At 44.5% G+C, this 22,165-nt stretch overlaps 1 protein-coding gene across 3 annotated transcripts; it reads left to right on the top strand.

Moving 5' to 3' along the window:
• Nucleotides 1–77: 77 nt before the first annotated feature.
• On the top strand, nt 78–22,008 carry aldh1l2 (aldehyde dehydrogenase 1 family, member L2). Of its 3 annotated transcripts, XM_040051167.1 has the most exons (23): nt 78–239; nt 2,327–2,471; nt 7,660–7,894; nt 9,974–10,139; nt 10,299–10,400; nt 10,965–11,054; nt 11,137–11,271; nt 11,456–11,581; nt 11,692–11,783; nt 13,404–13,551; nt 13,647–13,766; nt 13,862–13,989; nt 15,793–15,943; nt 16,029–16,099; nt 16,207–16,312; nt 16,400–16,487; nt 16,840–16,933; nt 17,004–17,103; nt 17,310–17,408; nt 17,521–17,686; nt 19,825–19,930; nt 20,017–20,216; nt 20,551–22,008. In XM_040051167.1, the coding sequence occupies exons 1-23, from the start codon at nt 192–194 to the stop codon at nt 20,604–20,606; spliced, it is 2,772 nt and encodes a 923-aa protein (XP_039907101.1). In that variant the 5' UTR covers nt 78–191; the 3' UTR covers nt 20,607–22,008. The 3 variants fall into 3 exon arrangements, with proteins under 3 accessions (XP_039907101.1, XP_039907102.1, XP_039907103.1); XM_040051168.1 differs by lacking the exons at nt 78–239; nt 7,660–7,894 and having other exon boundaries at nt 2,358–2,471; XM_040051169.1 differs by lacking the exons at nt 78–239; nt 2,327–2,471; nt 7,660–7,894 and adding an exon at nt 8,005–8,744.
• Nucleotides 22,009–22,165: the final 157 nt, after the last annotated feature.

Here is a 22,165-nt window from a genome sequence, read left to right as displayed (position 1 = left end):
GCCCACACCACGGTCCGCCGCTGAGTCTGGCTCACACGGGCAGCATAAGGTGCAGCGTGTGAAGACAGGAGCGCGCCTACCTCAGCTGGGGGCTCTGAACATCCGGCAGCGTCTCGATTTATTGTCGTTTCTATTGCATTGAACACACACGCGCGCATATATATTAAAAACAAACAAAAAACAGCGCCATTATGTTGTGGACGGCGAGTCAAGTCTTGAGGAAATTCTCCACTTCATCCGTGAGTAACGTTGCAAACAATCACCGGGGTTTGATGCGTGAGCTGCTCTGATTGTGCGAACATCGTTTCTCTAAATGTGTCTGTGTAGCGCTGAACGCATGCAGCGGTCTGCGGGTCATGAGGAGGACTGAGCCAGGCTCGGGTCTGACTGCAGTCATTCTTAGTAAGTCACTCAGCTGCTGTATTTTCAGCCAACACGGGAAAAGATGGTGCACACTTTGCCACGTTACGGTGTCAACGGCGCCCTCCTCCTCTGTTCCTCCCGCTGCGCGCTCGGACGGAGCTGGCCTTTACTGTACAATATCTGGAGGAGTTGCATCATCATCACAGGAGGCTCACAGTGTACTGGCTGGAGCCCGGCTTACTTACGACCCTGCTGGGCTGAAAGAGGCAGCATCAGACGGGCTCTTTCATTTCTTATCTATTTACCGTGTCGCTTGGAAGTTGCTGTGCAGCAGCAGCCAGACCTGTCAAATGTGCACTTGACAGGATCTTACATATGTGCATGGGAAACCTGAAACCTCCATGCTTAACACATGTGGGGGAGGTTCTGGCATGCACTTGTCACTGCTGGGTAAGGGTTGTAATCTTCATCAGCCAATAGCTTTTCTCTGAGCTGCCTTTAGCCAATAACAGAGTTAAAGGCCACTGAGACCGCCAACTTGTGAGCTCGCCATCGTTTCTTTATATTTTGCTTTCAAAAAGTTTTAAAGTGGTCTTGAGTTATAGTTTGCCAGGCTCTTTGGAGGTCTTTCAAAGTCGTTCTTTGGACATTGGCCACATTTTTACTCATTTTCAGTCCAGTCATTAAACCTGACCATTTTCAGAGCACTTTGTTTGTCAACTTGAATCAGTCAGGCATGGACAAAGGACCAAATTCAAGAGAAGAATGGCTGAACCCATTTTAAACTGCATGTTTAGGCATAAAAGAGTATGTTGCACCAACAAGGTGGTTCCCAAACAGCTGTTAGCCAGAGAAGTGGGATATCTCTGTAGGTGCACTGTGTTCTTAAAAAAACAAGACAACTGGAGGACAAAAGAAGAACAAGCAGGCATAAAAGAGTATCTGCAGCAGATGACCAATATCTGAATGTTATTTCTGTAAGAAAATGATAAAATCCTGCACACAGCACCTAATAGTGCGCCTGCCCTGCAGTTGGTTCGTCTACTGTTTTCATAAACCTGATGAGAAATTGTCTCAGTGGAATCGTGGCTGTCAGGAATCCATTGTTAAGGATGGAAAACAGGGAGAAAATGATGAAGTATGCAAGAACTGGACTGACAGTAATTGTGGAGGATGAATACAGATTGGAGATTTTGGCTCAAACTTTAGTCAGTATATACAGAGGTGAGTATTCACAGTCATGTTTAAAATACTCGGGGCTGCGTTCCAGCCGGTGGACACAAAGTACTGTCAGAGTTTGGTCCAGCGTGCGGTCACATCTGGGAAGTGCCTGGGAACAGCTTCATTTTTCATGATCCCTCGCACACTACATATACTGGATATTAAACACACTATCAGTCATGGATGGGCCTCCCCAGAGCCTGGGCCGCCGCCTTCTTCTCCTCCTGATTCTTCTTCTGATTGTTGTTGTTGAAGAGGTTTGACTTCATCATGACCGAGAACAGAACTAAAGGAAACCCGCCTCCAAAGAAGAACTTTGGAATATCTTTCATGAAGCGTAGAGAACAATTACTGATGATTATTTAACAACATTACAAGAATTCCTGCCTAAGCGAGTTCAGGCTGTGTTGAAGAATAAAGGTGTTCCTACCAAATATTGGCTTTCCTGTTTCTTCCACACAACTGTTTTTTTTTCTATTTATGTTTACAAATTTGTTACAACTATTTTTGCCAGTTACATTCCAAGAGAAAAGAGGTGTGGCTTAAGACCTTTGCATAGTACTGTAGGTCAAAGTAAAATAACTGCTTACTGGAAGTTGCATAAAATCTATTGAACTGTAGTGAAGAGTGTCTAAAGTCTTCTACTGCAGAAAGACTAGGGCATGAGCATTTGCAGTGTTTCCAGTATGTCTGATATGCTTTCAGTGAAGTTGAAACTTGTGTGTTTTTGCTCCCTTTACAGCATCATTACCAGAACAAGTTAAAGCTAGCAATTATTGGCCAGAGCCTGTTTGGTCAGGAGGTCTACAGCAACCTGAGGAAGCAGGGGCACAAGGTGGTGGGTGTGTTCACGGTCCCTGACAAGGATGGCAAGGCTGACCCCCTGGGTAAGTTTCCTGTTCATTCACAGGTTTCTCTCTGACATGTCAGATACCAAACTTTCAACATTGCTGTCTTTTTGTCCTCCCAGTTTGCTGTTATTATTTTTAATAGTGGGGCATTTGGAGTCACTACTTCTTCAGTTGGTAAAATAAACACCTAAGAACGATGGAAAAGCGTTGTGTTCTACAGTACAAGGAAATGTTTCATTATCAACCCAACTATCAAACAGGCTGCCTGGCTTGTTTTGTCATTTTGGCCCTAAAACTACAAATTAATTCTCATCTTATAGGAACCTTTAGAAATCTAGCCAGAGCTGCGTTTCTGCCTGTGTTCAGACTCTAGTACCTCGTGAAGGCTTTGTGCTACTGATAGAATAATATCCCCATAAAGCCTGTTTTCTCTTCTTTTCGAAACACTTTGAATTTTGTCTCTAGCACAACCGCTAACAGAGTCGTGGCCTTTCAAAGAGCCTCGCCACAAAGGTTTGAGTCAGTTTGTGTCACACTTTGTAGAAGTGGAGGAACTTAATTATGGGTTACATGAACAAACTTTATCTAAAAGAGGTGTTTGGATCCACCTAAGAATACAGGTCTAGTTCTAGCTTCTATTTTAATTCCTGAGCTCTTCAGTTGTGTTTTCGTCTGTTTGGTGCTGAGTAGGTGTTAAGTTGAAATGTTAAATGTTTGTCATTTTTATGTTTACCATTTGTACATAGTATTAAAGAATTCTTTCTGTCCTCCCCTCCCCAGATCCTTAAGATTCTGGGAGGGGGGGGGGGGGGGGGGGTGGTAGTGTTTTTATCACAGGAACACCCTTGTTTGATGTTGGCAAACTTCCTCCCCTTTGTATGGTTTCACTGTGTTATCTAGGGTGAACCATCTAGGGTGTGGGGAGACTACCCTCTTTATGACCAAGGACGTTCCTACTGTGCTTTTATGTTATATGCAGCAGGATCACACACACACACACACACACACACACACACACACACACACACACACACACACACACACACACACACACACACACACAGTGCCTTGTCTTTGTAACCAAGGGGGGTTACGGGGGAAGGTATGTGTTGTAAACTATTGTTTATTGTGTGAATGTTGTCAATAAAAGGGAGCGAGAGGGGGCCGTCGGTAGGGATGGGTATCGTTTAGGTTTTATCCGACACCGGTGCCAAATCGGTACTTTTGAAACGGTGCCGGTGCTTAAACGGTGCTCAAACCGGTGCTTAAAGAATGGAGAACACAAAATTGGTCCAAAAACCTCTCATGTTCAGCTGTTTTCTTGTAAAAAGATAACAATGTTAGCCTTTTCTGCAGCTATGGGGCATATATGGTATCACTCTTGGCTGGAAGCAGTGCTTAAACAATGGAAAAAACACAAACTTTGTCCAAAACCTCTCATGTTTAACTGTTTTCCACTTTTTCTTTGGTCATTTTAGCCTTTTTGGCCAGGGTGAAGGGAGTATCTGCCATCAAACAAGAAGACAGCCGCATGTAGCTATGATGGTGTTTGCTAGTTCACCTTACATGCATTAATGTAATAACGTGGTTAGCCTACTCAACGTAAATCACACACGAACAACATTAAGCTACTCACGCAGAGAAGAACGGCTGCTGCTGCCATCATCATCCGTCATCATTTCTGCTACACTGGCAGGGCTAGGGGCCAGGACTCTCCTCTTCGTGTTTTTGGGGGATATTGCTAACTCCGGGTCCGATAACAGGCAACCCACGCACAGTAGATGTGCTCGGTGTGAGGTCTCGCAGCAAGCTATCATACGGCGCATTTCTCGGCTTTAAAAAAACGCTATGCGTCGCCAGGTGTTTCATCAGATTCGAGGTGTTACCTCCTTTGACAGTATCACAGTATCAGCTTAAAGCACTTGTTGCAGGCTGCTGAATTTGCATATTTTGCTGTGAAGTACAGCCAGACTTTTGACCGCTTCGCCTTGGACATTTTTAATCTGTAGCTCTGCTCTAAAAGAACGTACGTACCTGGACCCGCCTACTATCCTCGGAAACGTAAAATTATTGGCTAGAAGTGTATCACAGCTCAGGAAAAAAAAGCACCGAAATAAAGCACCGAAATGTGCGCTGCTTTTCGGTCTGGTTACTACCGTTTATGTCAGATGGCACCGGACACCGGTACCCATCCCTAGCTGTCGGAGAGGTTATTTGTGATGAGCTGAGATACCGACAAGGCCTCCCTTGCAAGTAAAACGATCGATCGCCGTTGCCTTGTTTTTCTTTCACGGGAATAAGTTCTGGGATCAGCGGGGTCTGACTTTAGACCCAACAGTAGGTAGTTTAGCAGTAGGGCTGTGCGATATGACCAAAATCTCATATCCCGATATAAGACATCTATCGTCCGATAACGATATAAATCACAAAAATGTAACATTTTCTGTAAAGTCTGTGAATCTCAGGCAGCTCGACTTGGTGAAGTGTTTCCAGCTGGGCGTCATGTAGCTGAGTCGAGTGTTTTAACTGATGCATGAAACGATACATTTGTAGACATCAGTTGTAACGGCGCCGTTTTCTTTGTGAGTATTTATTACACGGCGTGCTGCGGGGAGAAGCCTGTTCTGACGTTTGAGTCTAAGGTTTATTTTTTAGCACCTGGCGGCTCTTTTTTACTTCTCATCCGTAAATAATCTGCTCTTTCACGTGATTCAGTTTATTTTGAAAAGTCTCAACAGGATCTTGAGCTTTATTGTGAAAGGTTTATGTGGAACATAAACAAGCGGACACGCAATGGTTTTACCCTCGTTGTTGCTAACGACAACACATGAAAACAGGCGCTTGTCCGTCCATAGTGTGGTTATATTAAATATAAGAGAAAGAGAGAACTTTAAGAAATGAATATAGCCACTACAGTGACCATCAGAACCATGAACAAATATTGCCGTTTATTTTGTGACACCACGAAACAAACGATAGAGGTTTTTATATCGTCATCGATATATATCGTTACATCGAGCAGCCCTATTTAGCAGTGCCAAATGTTCAGCTGAGACTACGACAAACGTAGGCTGTAAAATCAAAATAATGTGCTGTAATAAATTCACATGAAGGGCAGGCTATGCTACTCCTTTCAGTTATTATTGCAAATAGGGAAACTTCTTTTTCCTCGCCCCTGATTAGATCGTGTAATGCTTAAACATTTAGATGCTTGTACGTGACAGCAGCACTACTATTTAAACTTCAGTGTTAATCAGACTGTGTAAACTTTGAAATCACGTATAACATTACAAATAAAAGAGATTAAAATTAGAATCTGCATAAAACTAATAACAGCCTGTAGGTGAGATGAAGCTCTGTCCCTGGTACTAACTGTGGGTCACCAGAGGCCTGTGCTGCAGCTGAGGTAGATGCGTGTTGACTACAGTGCTCCTGGACAAAGACAGGCCTTTATTCTGCATTAGTTGCGGGATAGGGGCTCCATTGTCTGTGTGAGGAGAGGCCCTGTGTGGCCCAGAGATGTAGCTCTGAGGTGAAAAGTCTGCAACAGGGAGGGTGCGCTTTGGTGATGCCGTCTCACCACGGAGCATCATCTGCTGCCTCCTGGCTTCTGCACCTCATCCTCCTGCTGTTGAAAACTTAATTTCTTCTTCTATGATTCATAACCTGGAGCAGATCTCTACATTGCATCATCCCACTGTTTGTATATGTTTGAGTTTTTTTCAGTTCAATTTGACTTACATAGCACCAAATCACAACAAAAGTCTCCTCAAGGTGCTTGATATTATAATATAGTATAGTAGGAAGAAATAGGAAGAAACCTCTGACAGCACCAGGCTCATGGAGGGGGCGCAATCTGCCGCGACCAGTTAAGGGTTGGGGGGACGAAGACTAAAGGATCCTTTTGGGCAGAAGTAGTTTTCATAAGAGTTTGTGGTGTCATTGTTAGCATCCTGTGGCGTCCGTGTAAAATAATGAGCATGATTTAGGACTGAAGGGGAGTACTCATGCTTACCTGGTGCACTTATTACAGGCTGTGTTGCAGCGTAAAGAGTCCTCCTCGACACCTCACTGTTAATCTCTGTTTTTTCTTTTTCTTTTGAAGCATCTTCACACAAAGCCACTTAAACATTTTTATATATTATCCTTAGTTCATTGCATGTGCAACAAGTATGTATGAATTTTTACATGTCACCCCTCTCAGGCAGCTTTCAAGTCTCCACAAGTTGATTTTCACATTGAAATGAACATTTCAGTTAGTGTTATCTAATCTTTGCTAGTGCTAGATTAGCAGCGGGACAAAGTTGGCAAATGCCCAGGAGCAAAAGAGCCTCTGCCGATCACTGTTTGCAGAATCTGTAGGATTACAAATGCAAATTGAAATATCTCAAATTGCCTTCAAGGGCCTTTAAAGCCTAGTTTAAATAAATAAATGACATGATACATTTTAAGGAATTAATTTTAAAAGTAAAAGGTCTCTGGTGTAGCAAGTTGATATTTATGTTTTTACATCTAATCAGGACAGAAAAATGACTTTTTAAGGGTTATATGTTGAACAATCAAAAGTCCAGTGCAGCAGTGTCCCTGTTACATGATGCAGCATCTTTTTATCCTAACTTTTAAACACTCCAACACACCAACTGTTCCTCTGTTCCCACGGCGGCCGCCAAGGGGCATTTGTTCCATGTCACTTCCCATCTCTCTTTATTTTATTCTTCGGCTAAAAACAAAAGGGTTTATATTTAAATGAAGGTTGACGTTAAATTAAAATATATTGTTGGTCACAGTTTAAAATAAACTGATTGAAAATATGCATTATTTACTTACAGTGTCTTCAGACTGTGGTTTTCCTTCATCTTAAGCTGTGCCTTCAGTGCTGTCTTCTCCAGTTATTCCAGGCTGTTTGTTTCTGGCTCAGTGGAATTTAATTTTAAGTCACTCTCCTTACAGATTATCTGATGTCCTTCTGTGCATCAAAATCTCTTCAAAGACATATTTTGTAAACACTTTGCCTGCCACAGTAGCTGTGTAACTGCAAGCCACTTTGCAGCCAGCTCATCCTTTCATTCGTTGTCTGATTTAATCCATTTTATAGTCTTTGTATTATCTAAACTTGCAGTATTTAATTTCTGACATACACTTAGACTTTTAGCTCATTACTCAGGGCCTCCATGAAGCCGTGGCGTTCAGGACTGCATCCCTAAAATGTCCTCTTTTCTCTTAGCGGTGGCGGCAGAAAAAGAGGGGACACCTGTGTTCAAATTCCCACGGTGGCGGGTTAAGGGGAAACCCATCCCAGAAGTGGTGGATGCCTACAAGGCGGTGGGTGCTGAGCTCAATGTCATGCCCTTCTGCTCACAGTTCATCCCCATGAACGTCATCGACCACCCAAAGCATGGCTCCATCATCTACCACCCCTCCATCCTGCCCCTGCACAGAGGAGCCTCAGCAATCAATTGGTGAGAAAGAAGGGGGTTCGAAAGGAGTTTGTTTGACAGCTTGGGATATGCTGGTGATACTGGTACACTGAACAAAGTGGATTTAATTATAAGGAATATAAATATTCTGTCCTATCAAAAGACAGAAAGGCTTAAGAAATGAGCCTTTCTTGTCAGAGGTTATTTTGGGGAAAAGACCCAACAGAAACAGAGCGATCAACAATGAGTAATCCCAATAAGGCAGAAAGTATCTCCATCGATTGTTGATGGGAAACTGGTCTCAGAGCACACTGAGAGAGAGAGAGAGAGAGCTGTGCAGGAAGTGCGATTATTATTGTGATGGAAGCAAGGGGATCCACACTTTGTTTCCATAAAGTATCCTGATTACATGTTTTTGCAGAAGCTGTTTGCCTGCTCCTTGATCTGTTGTTGAAATTGGTTTATTCGCTTTTAGCTGAGATTTTGACATTCCTGTGGATACCACACGTCTATATTTAAATAACAGATCTGGCAGTACATCCCATTAAACCCGATGTCCCCCCCCCCCCCGGTACTGGGGGCGTTGGGGCTTAAACAATAAACAACAGGTTAATTGTTGTTGTTAATGGCCTTGTTTAGCATGAATGGCCATGTGGGAGGGGTTTATCAGTAGGAAAAGCTGTAAAACTCATGAAAATACAGTTAAAAGTCCAAAATGTATTCTTGTGCTTTTTTGCAGAGATCAAACACGTTAAGAATTATAAATGGCTTCAAGCGCACATTCAGGCCTGTGAGACTCATTTACACACTCATCCGTCTCTTTGTGCACCTGGCCTTTGCCAAAACACCTGCAACCTTTGGAACGTCTTCCCCCATCCTTCCTTACGTAATGGTACGATCCCAGTCTGTCTGTGCATGTGATTGGCCCACCTTTGCCTGTATGGACTCCCAGCAGTGCTGAAGCTTTGGCTCCAACATGCAAACAGTCCATGAATAACTGACATGTGTAATTATCTGTTTGCCACCCCTGGTCTGGTAGGTTTAAACCTGCGATGTTTGACCTCAAACTCGAAGCAGCCTGGCTTTCTTATCTCTTCTACTTCCGACAACAAATCTCAACCCAAAAAAGGAAAGGTCTCCAAGCTCCTCCTTCATGAAAAACCCCAAACTCTCATGTTAAGTGAGGTTTCGAACTTATTTTCAGCACATCAGTGATCGACAAAGAGCACAGAGACAGTTACAGTTTGCCCGAGCCGAAGGCTGAGACTCACCATAATGTAATGCTGGCTCAACAGGAGCATGAGTGTGTTGCTTTCAGATGTCTGCAGAAATCTTTCCCACGAGTTTCTTTAACTTAGCAAAGACTGCTAGCTAAGAACCGTCTAAAGCTCAAACTGTTCGGTGCAACTATAAATGTAGTTACGTATAAACATACTTTGATTAAAAAGAAAAACACTGCTCACCATTTTTCTCTAAGTAGAAAGCGATCGTTTTAAGGAAAGGACTGTTGAGAACATTTTCTTAGTAACATTTCAGCAGGCAGTAAAATATGGTATTTAACAGACCGCTGGGCACCTCTGCATGCATCTGTAATAGAACAACACAGTCGGGTCGATGTGTTTCCTGGTTTGACTGTCATAAAAAAGCTATGGGCTTGCTGGTGGTGGAGCGGTGTGCCATAAAACCTTCCTCATTATGGAATCCTTCCGTAACTTCCTTTCCTGGTTAGCTTTCTCCGCGTGCAGAGGCTCTGACACTTCACACTGAGCACGAGCCAGTTTAGCAGAAATGCTCACCCTGAAACAATAAATCAAAGATAATCAAATTTGTCTCTGTGTGGAACCTTTATGGTTAAAGTTGTCATGCAGTACAGCTGTCATGTCACACAGTCAATGCGCTGAGTTGCCTTTAATAAGAAACCTGTTGCCTATACAACCTTAACGATGGCTTCTCCCCACACTTTCTCTGTATTGCACCTTTAAAGGGCTCCCTGATTGTGTTTTTTTCTGGTTTCAGGATTAACTGTTAGTACACTGTAATGGTCTACTTTATAGCCTTTATCTGTTCTAAATATAATTGTTTAATGACACAGCTCTTTGTTTCCCTTTTATATGTCACCAGGACTCTGATCCATGGAGATAAGAAAGCCGGCTTCACAGTGTTCTGGGCTGATGATGGACTGGATACCGGACCCATCCTGCTGCAGCGCGAGTGTGATGTCGAGCCCAATGACACTGTGGACACACTGTACAACCGCTTCCTCTTCCCCGGGGGCATCAAGGCTATGGTAATCACATGGACCTCAGTATAATGAAAAGGACTAGTTCTAATCATTTGGACCATCAGCATCTAAACCTACATTGCACTACTCCACCAACCCCAATGTTTGTGCTTGTGTTTGAACTGAAACACTGAGCTGTCACCTGGACTCTGTTTCTTGGTGCAGGTGGAGTCTGTGCAGCTCATTGCTGATGGAAAAGCCCCTCGGACTCCTCAGCCAGAGGAAGGAGCGAGCTATGAAGGCATTCAGAAGAAATCCAACGCCAAGGTGAACGTTAGACGGCAGTCTGAGATCAGGCACTACATCATATCAGGAACGTGCATCGGGTCTGGATTGCCATCAGGGGTGTATCCAGACCTTCAAAATGACGGTCTGAATATTATTCCTGCACAACAACTGTGTATGAGTCAGGTTGTTCGGCTTTATAATAGCTTACGAGAAACACTGATAGTTTGTCATTTATACGACCAAGCCCAAGTTAACCCCTCTTTACACATGCAGCTCGTACTCTGAACAGCTGCTCAGTGTAATAACTCTCTCACTGGAAATTTCCTATTAGCTGCGCAGGTGAGCAGCTCGGACTGGTTTGGGGTGGGTCTCCCTGTAACGTGAAAGCGCGAGGTGGAGCTGATCTTAGCTGCTTCCTGATTTGTAACATGGAGAGATGTTTGCTTGCAGCTATTACAAATGTGCTATTCCTGGAGCAGTCTCATTTTCTAGCATCATTTTTCCACATGTTGCTAAATCGGAGGCCGTCAGCTGACCTTCCTTCTCTTTCTCGGAAACGTAGCTCAGGCACTGTTTACACTGGCTTCTTCTTGTGTCCCCCAGGTGAATCTGGCACAGCCAGCCGAGGCGATCCACAACTGGATCCGTGGCCACGACAAAGTCCCCGGTGCTTGGACGGTCATTGATGGCCAGGTGTGTTTTCCAGAATGACTGAGCAAAGATAATACCAAACATTCTGGATGTATTTTAAAATCTTTTCTGGGTCTGTCCTCAGTCTGTGACCCTTTATGGCTCCTCCATGTTGGGGGGGTCTGTACCCGAGGGCCAGCCGCTGGACATCGAGGGGGCTTCTCAGGCTGCTCGTGTCACCAAAAACGGGCTCGTCCTGTATGGAACTGACGGCAAAGCTGTGAGTGACCTTATAAAACAAATAACTGAGAGCAAACAAAAGCCGAGCTGGATGAGTGTGTCGGTGCCTCTATTAGCTATCAGACAGTGAACTCCAGAGGCAATAACGTTAACTCAAACACAGCTGACTGAGTCAAATGCACTGCCAGCATGCCTGTTTCATCTTTACTCTGTTTGTGCCACAGCTCCTAGTGAAGAACCTGCAGTTTGAAGATGGGAAAATGATTCCTGCTTCCAAATATTTCTCTTCCGGAGAAAGCGCCAGTGTGGAGCTGACCGATGACGAGAAGACAATGGCAGAGGAGATCAGGGCAAGTGAACCCCTGTGTTATCTGATTCTTTTTAGCCTGCTGTCTCTCAATAGACTGTAAATGATTTAAATGAAAGACATCAGCCCATTTAAAACATTTTTTTACTGCAGAACATCTGGAAGGGCATCCTCAGCAACGTGCCAGCCATTGAGGACACCACAGACTTCTTCAAGTCCGGCGCCGCCTCCATGGATGTGGTCAGGTGAGACGGATCAGTGCAGGGACTGCTCAGAAATGTTTTACCTCTTCTTGTTATCCACAGGTGGAACAGTCTTTTCATTTTACAGATACAATTATGTCATGTATTTTAAGTTGTGTTGAAGATGGCACGCTCAGTTTCTAGTCAGCTCCATTATACTGAGTTTAGGCCACATTTAAAATCTCCGATCTTTGGGCTCAAATCCTGAATTCACTTTAAAAAAAACACACAGTCTATACAGAACACTGTGCAGCTAACGCCTTCTTTAAATTTGTTATGGGTAAAAGATACTGGCTTATATCAGAAGTAACCTCTAGAATAAATGCATAGTATAGCTTTTATAAAGAAAACACTGTTTTTAAGGAAAAGATGATAAACTGTGTGCACATTTCACACAAAAAAGACAAAGTCTGCATAATTTCAGGCTCTGATTCAATAACTGAATTCTACATTTAAAAGTTATTTCAAAGCAGATGTTTCAGTCCAGAGTACCTTTTTCCGACTTTTCCAACCTGACCAGTATATCTTCATTTTGATATCAGTTATTGTGTTTGTTTGTATATGTCGGGGATTTTTCCACTGTGGACATTGGAAACCACTACAGACTGTATATAAACTATGGACATAGCCACCCTGTTATCATTAATTGCTTTCAGATGCAGTTTGAAGCCTCAGCATGAGTTTAGCTGGTTGGCTTCATAAGCAAGCTGCGTTCATAAACAGTCCTCTAGTTTATGAACGCAGTTCCTCTAGTGGCCACTAGAGGACCTGCGTTCATAAACAGTCCAACACACAGATGCACGTAATAAAATACTATAATTTTACTCTCCGAGAGCACAACGTCTTTGGAATGGATTCAACCAAACAGGAAGTCACATTATTTCACAGATAATTCCATTAAAAATGCTTCACAAGGCACCAGCGCAGTGAGGCAGTGAGGCCACAGCTCCCTGTGTGAACATCTGTCAGTCAGATTTGACAGATGTTTTTTTGTGTTAGCAATAAAAATCATTCACCTCACAGCTGTTATGAAGGGGTACACTATCCAAAGAGCCTAAAAGCTTTTTATACTGGACTATAAACATGGTTTTAATGCTGTGTTTGGGCATTTTAACATGGGTGTTTGTGCAGTTCCTCTAGTGGCCACTAGAGGAACTGCAGTTTTTTTGTTTTCTTTTCCACTTATGGATTGGCTGCATTTTTCAGGGCTGTCTGCCTGGGGTAACCACACATAAATGTCTGTTTTTGTAATGTTAAGTGTCCTGTTGTGATTTGGCGCCATATAAATAAAATTGAATTGACAGCTGAATTGCATTGAATGGAATTGTAGCAATTGGAGAGTCTCCTGATACCAGTCTGGATAATACAAAAACCCTGACCCAGTCTCACTGCCAACAATGCAGCTTTAACACACACATTTATATGTGAATAATACATGAATAGAGATATTACAATCGAGGTGATTGGTTTATATCTCGCGCCCTTTAACCAGACAGCAGGAGCTTGGTGTGCGTGTCTCACCTTTAGTTGTTAACATGAATGTGAGTTCACCAAGCAGAAACAAAAGCTTATAAACGTGTAAAAACGCAGTGTGTGATAAAGAGCTGTCCTCACTGTGTGCAGACTGGTTGAGGAGGTGAAGCAGAAGTGTGCTGGCGTGCAGCTACAGAACGAGGATGTGTACATGGCCACCACATTCCAGGACTTCATCCAGATGTTTGTCCGCAAGCTGCGAGGAGAGGACCAGGAGGAGGAGCTCATCGTTGATTATGTGAGTCTAAATCCGAGCTAAAGCAAAATCAATCAAGTAACGAGGGGAGATCCCGTCACTCAAACCCAGTTGGGGTTTTCTCCATTGTTACCTAGGCAACCAAAGACGTAAACAACATGACAGTGAAAATGCCATATCAGTGTTTCATCAACGGCAAGTTTGAGGATTCAGAAAATGGAAAGACCTATGATAGCATCAGCCCCACTGATGGATCCGTGAGTCACATGACCACACTCACTATGCTCAATGCACAGAGATTTTCCATGCCATGTTCACTGGATCATGTTTGACGATCTCAACCTTCAACCAGGTGATCTGTAAGGTGTCTTATGCCTCAGTGGGTGATGTGGACAGTGCTGTGGCTGCTGCCAAAGAAGCTTACGAAAATGGGCCCTGGGGCAAGATGAACCCCAGAGACAGAGGAAGTCTTCTTTACAGGTGAGTACCTCCCTCTAGAGGATTACTTTGGGGTTGCAGAAACATCAGAACTGGGGGGGGGACACATCGTCAGTAGTGGACCTTGGATTCATCGGGTGTTTCGGCCATTATCACTAGACACCCTCATCCAAGGGGGGGTGCCCGATCTGGCTTCTCACACCTCCCCGCCGGATCGGGCTGTACGCTCTACCTCCCCACTGCCTCCCAGAAAAGGAGAGAAGAGCGGAGTATTTCTTTTCTCTCGCGGTTAGCTGACTGCCTTAGCTGCCCAAGTGATGTCAGCCCTTTTTAACCATAGCCTAGTGACTGGTCCTCTCAGCAGTGTTAGCTAGTTCTCTTATAGCCTCCCGTTGCGCCTGTCCTCTGATCCCAATCTCTCTAAGCAGCTTTGCTGTTGTGCTGGCAACAAAGCCCCTGCACCCCACTTCCACCGGGTGCACCTTGATCTTCCAGCCTCTGTCCTCTGCCTCAGCTGCCAAGTTGGCATACCGCAGCTTCTTACACTCAATTGCTTCCTCCCATGGTACCGTCAGCTCAATGACGTACGCAAGTTTTCAGGAGTTAGACCAAAGGACGAGGTCTGGTCGCAAAATTGTTGTTATGATCTCTGTGGGAAAAATTAGCCTCTGATCCAAGTCCACTTGCATCTGCCAATCCCTGGCAACCTTCAGCGGGCCCAGGTCTGGGTTGACGGGCTCGTCCTCGGCTTGTCTCCTTCCTGGATAAATGTTGATGAAAACTGACACTCCTCTTGGTTCGCAAAGGTTGAGCGTTGATGGATTTTCTTTTGCGCTCAACTTTCTTGGCTAGACACCTGAGAACCTGGTTGTGTCTCCATGTGTGTCTGCCCTGAGTAAGGCTAGTCCTACAACCAACCAAGATGTGCTTGAGTGTTGCTGGGACTGTACACAGGGGGCAGGATGGGTCCTTTCCAAACCACAGCTGCAGATCTATTGGGGAAGGTAGCACATCACATGTCGCTCGGATGATGAAACTTAGTCTATTAGACTTCATGTCCCAGATTTCACTCCATGAGAGTTTCCTCTTTTCCACACTCTCCCAATTCATCCAGCGACCCTGCTTGGCCAGCGCTACGGCTCTGGCATGTCTGGCTGTTTCCTCCTGTCGCTGCACCTCCTCCACCACCATTTCCCGACGTTCGGTTACAGATACCTGTTGCCACAGAGGTGTTACTGCGCCAAGACCAAATCCTCCTCTGCCCTGTTGGACGTGACCCACCACATCACGACGGTGAAGAGCAGATTTCGCCTGTAGCACCGATGTGGCCGGGGTCCACTTCCTCCCCGTTGCTAGGGTGGGAGCAGTGCCTCCCACTATGGGGTCCCGGGAGTCCGTGAGTGACATCTCAAGCCTCACTTGTGCACATTCAAACTCCTCAACCAGGCTAGAGATAGGCAATGACAGTATCCTGTCGCTGTAGAGTCCAACGCTGCTGAGGCACTTGGGAAGTCCGAGCCACTTCTTAACGTAGGAGCTCACTAGCCTCTCTAGTCGATTGGCATGATTGAGTGAGACCTCGTACATTGTCAACGGCCACAGTAGTCTGGGTAATAACCCAAACTGGAAGCACCAGAGCTTCAGTTTCCCTGGGAGTGCAGTGTTGTTAATCCGCTGAGGTCATCAGCCAAGTTCTGCCTTAATTGTTCTAGTTGCCACGTATCACTGAGGTCTGCATCGTCCCACTGTCCCAGGCTCTTTATGGGCTTCTCTAAGACTGTTGGAATTGGTTCTCCACTGATATAGAATAGATATAGAGAGTTAACATCGAGCTCCTCCCTTCAGGCTTGCTGACCTGATGGAGGAACATCAGGAGGAGCTGGCCACCATCGAGTCCATCGACTCAGGAGCCGTGTACACGCTGGCCCTCAAGACACATGTCGGCATGTCCATCCAAACCTTCCGTTACTTTGCTGGCTGGTGTGACAAGATCCAGGTAGGTGAAGGTTTCTCAGGGTTTGTGTGTTAGTGGCACACAACCTAAGCTCTTCACTTCAGCACACTCTGTCTGTTTTCTGCAGGGTAAGACGATTCCCATCAACCAAGCCCGGCCCAACCGCAACCTGACCTTCACTAAGAAAGAGCCTCTGGGGTAAAAGCTCTGCATTCACTAACCTGAACCTAATTATCCTCAGCTATTTAGACAGTATACGCATTTCTGTGGATTTCACTGACTGAAGAGCTTATTTCCTGTCACAGTGTGTGTGCCATAGTCATCCCGTGGAACTACCCTCTCATGATGCTGGCGTGGAAGAGTGCAGCTTGCCTGGCAGCTGGAAACACGCTGGTTCTCAAACCTGCACAGGTGGGTTCATTGTTCCTCATCCTGTGTACTGTTTCAGTTCTTCCTGGGCATTTTATGTGTTTTAATGATTATTTTTGATATTTACAGGTCACTCCACTGACGGCACTAAAGTTTGCTGAGCTTTCAGTGAAGGCAGGCATCCCAAAAGGAGTCATCAATATTTTACCAGGCTCTGGTAATGAACAGTATCTGTACAGTTTAAACAGGCTCTTTTTGGTTATTCCTTCTTTAGGGAAAGTTCTCAAAGATCAGCGCAGAGACTGTGAGCACTTCAGTCCTTCTCTCTGTGCTTCATTTGCATCGTTTTAGTAGCCTGGAGAGCTAAAACTGTACGATCACCGCAGGAAAAAAGGAGCATTTCTTGTTTGTCCTTCAGCCTGTGTGGATTTTTGTGACTACAACATTAGAAATGGCTGTAGGCAAAACTACTCACAGCACGTGTAGAAGTGTCCAGTTGACTGCAGCACATGTGGAAGATTGTGTCATTCCCCTGGGCTCTGTCACGTGACCTTCTCGATCTCCTCCAGGTGGCGTGGTTGGACAGCGTCTGTCCGAGCACCCAGACATCCGCAAGCTGGGCTTCACCGGCTCTACGCCTATCGGCAAACAGATCATGAAGAGGTAAAACCCGGCTGACTCTTACAGGTCGCACACCACAGCTGCACAGTACTTTACTCTCTCTCTCTCACAGCTGTGCAGTCAGTAATCTGAAGAAAGTTTCTCTGGAGCTCGGGGGGAAGTCCCCCCTCCTCATCTTCAGTGACTGCGACATGGATAAGGCTGTTCGCATGGTGAGGGAACAACGCTCAGGGAACCAATTTGTGATATTTTGTAGACCAGTTAGTTGTGCATATAAATATTAATTATGAATAATCACGAGACAGTTCGGTTCCTTTCAAGGTTCTGGTGTTGGTGAGATCCTGAAACGCCACAGAGTGTGACTGAAATGGCACACTGATGCTTGTGTATGCGTGTGTTTGTGCGTGCTGCCTCACAGGGCATGAGCTCGGTGTTTTTCAACAAGGGTGAGAACTGCATCGCTGCCGGCCGTCTCTTTGTGGAGGAGTCCATACACGACGAGTTCATTGACCGAGTGGTGAGTGCCGAAACAGCCATCATATGACTTTAGAAGAAGCAGAAGAAGCCAAACCGGCATTATTAGCTGTCAGAAAAATCATAATCCTGTCTTTACACCCTCTCCTTAAAAGGTGGAGGAGATCAAGAAGATGAAGATCGGAGACCCCCTGGATCGCTCCACAGACCACGGCCCACAGAACCACAAAGCCCACTTGGACAAGCTGCTGGAGTACTGTGAGATCGGGGTGAAGGAGGGAGCCACACTGGTGTACGGAGGCACACGGGTCGACAGGCCAGGTAGAACACGCCCCTCTCTGGAGGCTAAATGGCTGCTACACTCGTCCTCTGTTGTTTTAGTCCTTGAATACTACATGTAAGAACAGAAAGATGATTTTCATTACCAATTTAATGTCTCATCTAAAGATTGTTTCTCTTTCAAAAACCAGCCAAATAACTGGGAGCATGAAGTTGGTGCAGAAAAAGCACAAATCGGATTCTAATATACAGTGGGGCAAAAAAGTATTTAGTCAGCCACCGATTGTGCAAGTTCCCCCACCTAAAATGATGACAGAGGTCAGTAATTTGCACCAGAGGTACACTTCAACTGTGAGAGACAGAATGTGAAAAAAAAATCCATGAATCCACATGGTAGGATTTGTAAAGAATTTATTCGTAAATCAGGGTGGAAAATAAGTATTTGGTCAATAACAAAAATACAACTCAATACTTTGTAACATAACCTTTGTTGGCAATAACAGAGGTCAAACGTTTACTATAGGTCTTTACCAGGTTTGCACACACAGTAGCTGGTATTTTGGCCCATTCCTCCATGCAGATCTTCTCGAGAGCAGTGATGTTTTGGGGCTGTCGCCGAGCAACACGGACTTTCAACTCCCGCCACAGATTTTCTATGGGGTTGAGGTCTGGAGACTGGCTAGGCCACTCCAGGACTTTCAAATGCTTCTTACGGAGCCACTCCTTTGTTGCCCGGGCGGTGTGTTTTGGATCATTGTCATGTTGGAAGACCCAGCCTCGTTTCATCTTCAAAGTTCTCACTGATGGAAGGAGGTTTTGGCTCAAAATCTCACGATACATGGCCCCATTCATTCTGTCCTTAACACAGATCAGTCGTCCTGTCCCCTTGGCAGAAAAACAGCCCCATAGCATGATGTTTCCACCCCCATGCTTCACAGTAGGTATGGTGTTCTTGGGATGCAACTCAGTATTCTTCTTCCTCCAAACACGACGAGTTGAGTTTATACCAAAAAGTTCTACTTTGGTTTCATCTGACCACATGACATTCTCCCAATCCTCTGCTGTATCATCCATGTGCTCTCTGGCAAACTTCAGACGGGCCTGGACATGCACTGGCTTCAGCAGCGGAACACGTCTGGCACTGCGGGATTTGATTCCCTGCCGTTGTAGTGTGTTACTGATGGTGACCTTTGTTACTTTGGTCCCAGCTCTCTGCAGGTCATTCACCAGGTCCCCCCGTGTGGTTCTGGGATCTTTGCTCACCGTTCTCATGATCATTTTGACCCCACGGGATGAGATCTTGCGTGGAGCCCCAGATCGAGGGAGATTATCAGTGGTCTTGTATGTCTTCCATTTTCTGATGATTGCTCCCACAGTTGATTTTTTCACACCAAGCTGCTTGCCTATTGTAGATTCACTCTTCCCAGTCTGGTGCAGGTCTACAATACTTTTCCTGGTGTCCTTCGAAAGCTCTTTGGTCTTGGCCATGGCGGAGTTTGGAGTCTGACTGTTTGAGGCTGTGGACAGGTGTCTTTTATACAGATGATGAGTTCAAACAGGTGCCATTCATACAGGTAACGAGTGGGGGACAGAAAAGCTTCTTACAGAAGACGTTACAGGTCTGTGAGAGCCAGAGATTTTCCTTGTTTGAGGTGACCAAATACTTATTTTCCACCCTAATTTACGAATAAATTCTTTACAAATCCTACCATGTGGATTCATGGATTTTTTTTTTTTCACATTCTGTCTCTCACAGTTGAAGTGTACCTCTGGTGCAAATTACTGACCTCTGTCATCATTTTAAGTGGGGGAACTTGCACAATCGGTGGCTGACTAAATACTTTTTTGCCCCACTGTATGATCAAGTTAGGTTGCACCATCACTGACTGTGGAATCAGTACATTCAGGCCTTATCATAGAATTCAAACAAACTATTATTTGAAATCTGGCTTCTTGAAACCACAGTATAGATTTATAGTTTTCACATGGTCATTGATACCAAATCTATTTTTCCAACATCCATTATGAGCCTGTCACAATAAAAGCACCTGACAGGGCTCAGTCATGGAGCACGAATTCATTTTTTTAAAAGACATAAAACAAGAAAGGTCAAATAAAACAGTAAAGCTACTGTAACGCAGTTCATCAGAGCGTGATTATGGGCGCCCGTCTTCCTTCAGGTTTCTTCATGGAGCCCACCGTGTTCACTGATGTGGAGGACCACATGTTCCTCGCCAAAGAAGAGTCCTTTGGTCCCGTCATGGTGGTGTCCAAATTTAAGGACGGGTAAGTCGAGGGTAACGAGTATCACACCGTCGAGTCGTCGCTCAGTGTTTCATATCCTCGCTCTGCTCTTTTCCTCCAACCTCCAGAGATGTGGACGGCGTGCTGCAGAGAGCCAATGACACGGAGTACGGTCTGGCTTCAGGCGTGTTCACGCGCGACATTAACAAGGCCATGTATGTGAGCGAGCGGCTGGAGGCTGGAACTGTGTTTGTGAACACCTACAACAAGACTGATGTTGCCTCACCTTTTGGGGGGTTCAAGCAGTCAGGCTTTGGCAAAGACCTCGGTGAGAAGACAACTGGAATTTATTACATTTATTTAATATTATATTCAAATTCAAATTTTATTTGTCACACACACAACCATACACAGTATGACATGAGGTGAAATGCTTGTAGCTGTGCAATGCAATGCCCGACCATTAAATGACAGTGGTTTTACAGTATTTACAATTTACAGGTTATACAAAATTTACATGAGTAGGGCTGTTTCAATTCTGACTTTTGAATTGATGCTAGCTGGCGTGGTGGTCACGCTTACTGATATTCAAAGTAAATATATGACATTATTATAACCTTTTGTCCCACAAGCTTTTAACAAGTTGTCGTTTGTGTCCACAGGTGAGGATGCTCTCATGGAATATCTGAAGACCAAAGCAGTGACAGTGGAATACTGAGGCTCACAATCTCCCAATGAACTCTGAACAAGAACAGGAACTCAGTGTGTGTGTGTGTGTGTGTGTGCAAATGGTTCAGAGCATGTGTACTGTATGAGTGATGGGGGAAAGCTTGGTTGACCTTGAGGTGGACAACATGCCTTCTTTGTTTTGCAGTCATGTTTCCACAGCTGGTCCCTGAGGAGCCGAGCTGCTCCTGGCTGTACTTTTTAAGATGTAAAAATAATTAGCACAGCAAAAAATCTAAACACTATCAGTTATCTTCACTGATTCGTCCAAACGTCATGCTGCCTTCTTCATCCCTTTAAGACCTTTTTACAATGTTTTTTACCTTTCTCTGGTTTTTCATTCTTGGATCACCTGATCTGTGTACTGCCATCAGGGTGCCGTGTGTGCTGGATGCTTTTCGGCTCACGTTTACTCACCCACGAATACTGCAGCTTTGTGTAGGTTGCAAACAAAATAGCAATATTAAACATCCATACTGGTCAGAAAAATGGGGATGTTTGAGTCTAGAAAGCAGCATTAAAATAGCTTTACAAATTTTCAGGAAGCTTCCTGATCAGCGGTGCTCAGCACACAGTTCTGGAACAAGGCTACGAAAACAGAAGACACGTAAACCGTGTGAGAAGCAGGATAAACTGAGCAGTCAGGATTTTGCTGTTTGGATAGACGTCGATCTCTTTGGCTGTAAATGTAAACTTTTCTGACTTTCTGATCAGACCCAGAGATCTTTGATGAATGTTAATGATGAAAACAATGTATAAACTGATTTTAAGCTTTCAGATTTTAGTTAGAACAAACTACATAAGAGCTCAGAGACTGGAGTGTGTAATCCAGAGCAGTTAAGTCACGTTTTAAGTTCCTTTCAGGTTTTCCTCGTGTTTCGGGTCATTTTCTTTGGTTCGCTGCGTCACATCAAACAATCCTGATTTCCTGAAATGGTTGCTTAGCAGCTGAATTTAAAATGTCAAAGAATCAATGTGAGATATTTCTAAGCTGTGATGAACCGCCTCGAGCTGGGTGCTGCATTAGAACTGAGCTAAGCCAGTATTTAACGTCACTGTTAGTTTAGCTGTTTACATCACGTCCGTTCAGACATCCTGACACATCCACTCGGTGTCCAAACGTCACTTTCTGTGTAAATACTTTTTTAAACAGGTTAAAAAGACTCTTTGATACATTTTGACCTTGTATTTGTGAACTGCAGCAGGACTATGTAGTGTTCTCTATTCATTAAAGTACACCAGCCAGATGTTTTATACATCGATCATGTGACAAAGTTGTAAACTTAATTTTCTAATTATGCCACATTGTCAGTGAAGGCAGCGCGGGCTACGATGCAAATGTTTCTCAGTCTTTATGAGAGCGATCGTGTCAATAAACAGTAAGGCTCCAGAAAGCTTGGTGTCCATTTGACTTTGTAATGCTGACGTTGATTAAAGGCGCTGCGCAGCAACACTCGTTTCAGTGTTTTATAGGATAGACCACGATCTGATGATCAGTCATTAAAAACTGTGTTGAATACAAACATTGTGACTGCGACACTCACAGGGTGA

The sequence above is a fragment of the Simochromis diagramma genome, unplaced genomic scaffold (assembly GCF_900408965.1).
Source record: "Simochromis diagramma unplaced genomic scaffold, fSimDia1.1 OVJJ01000131.1, whole genome shotgun sequence".
Classification (NCBI taxonomy): domain Eukaryota; kingdom Metazoa; phylum Chordata; class Actinopteri; order Cichliformes; family Cichlidae; genus Simochromis; species Simochromis diagramma.
Note: the sequence above shows the minus strand (reverse complement) of the source record. Positions and strands in the feature narration are given on the sequence as shown.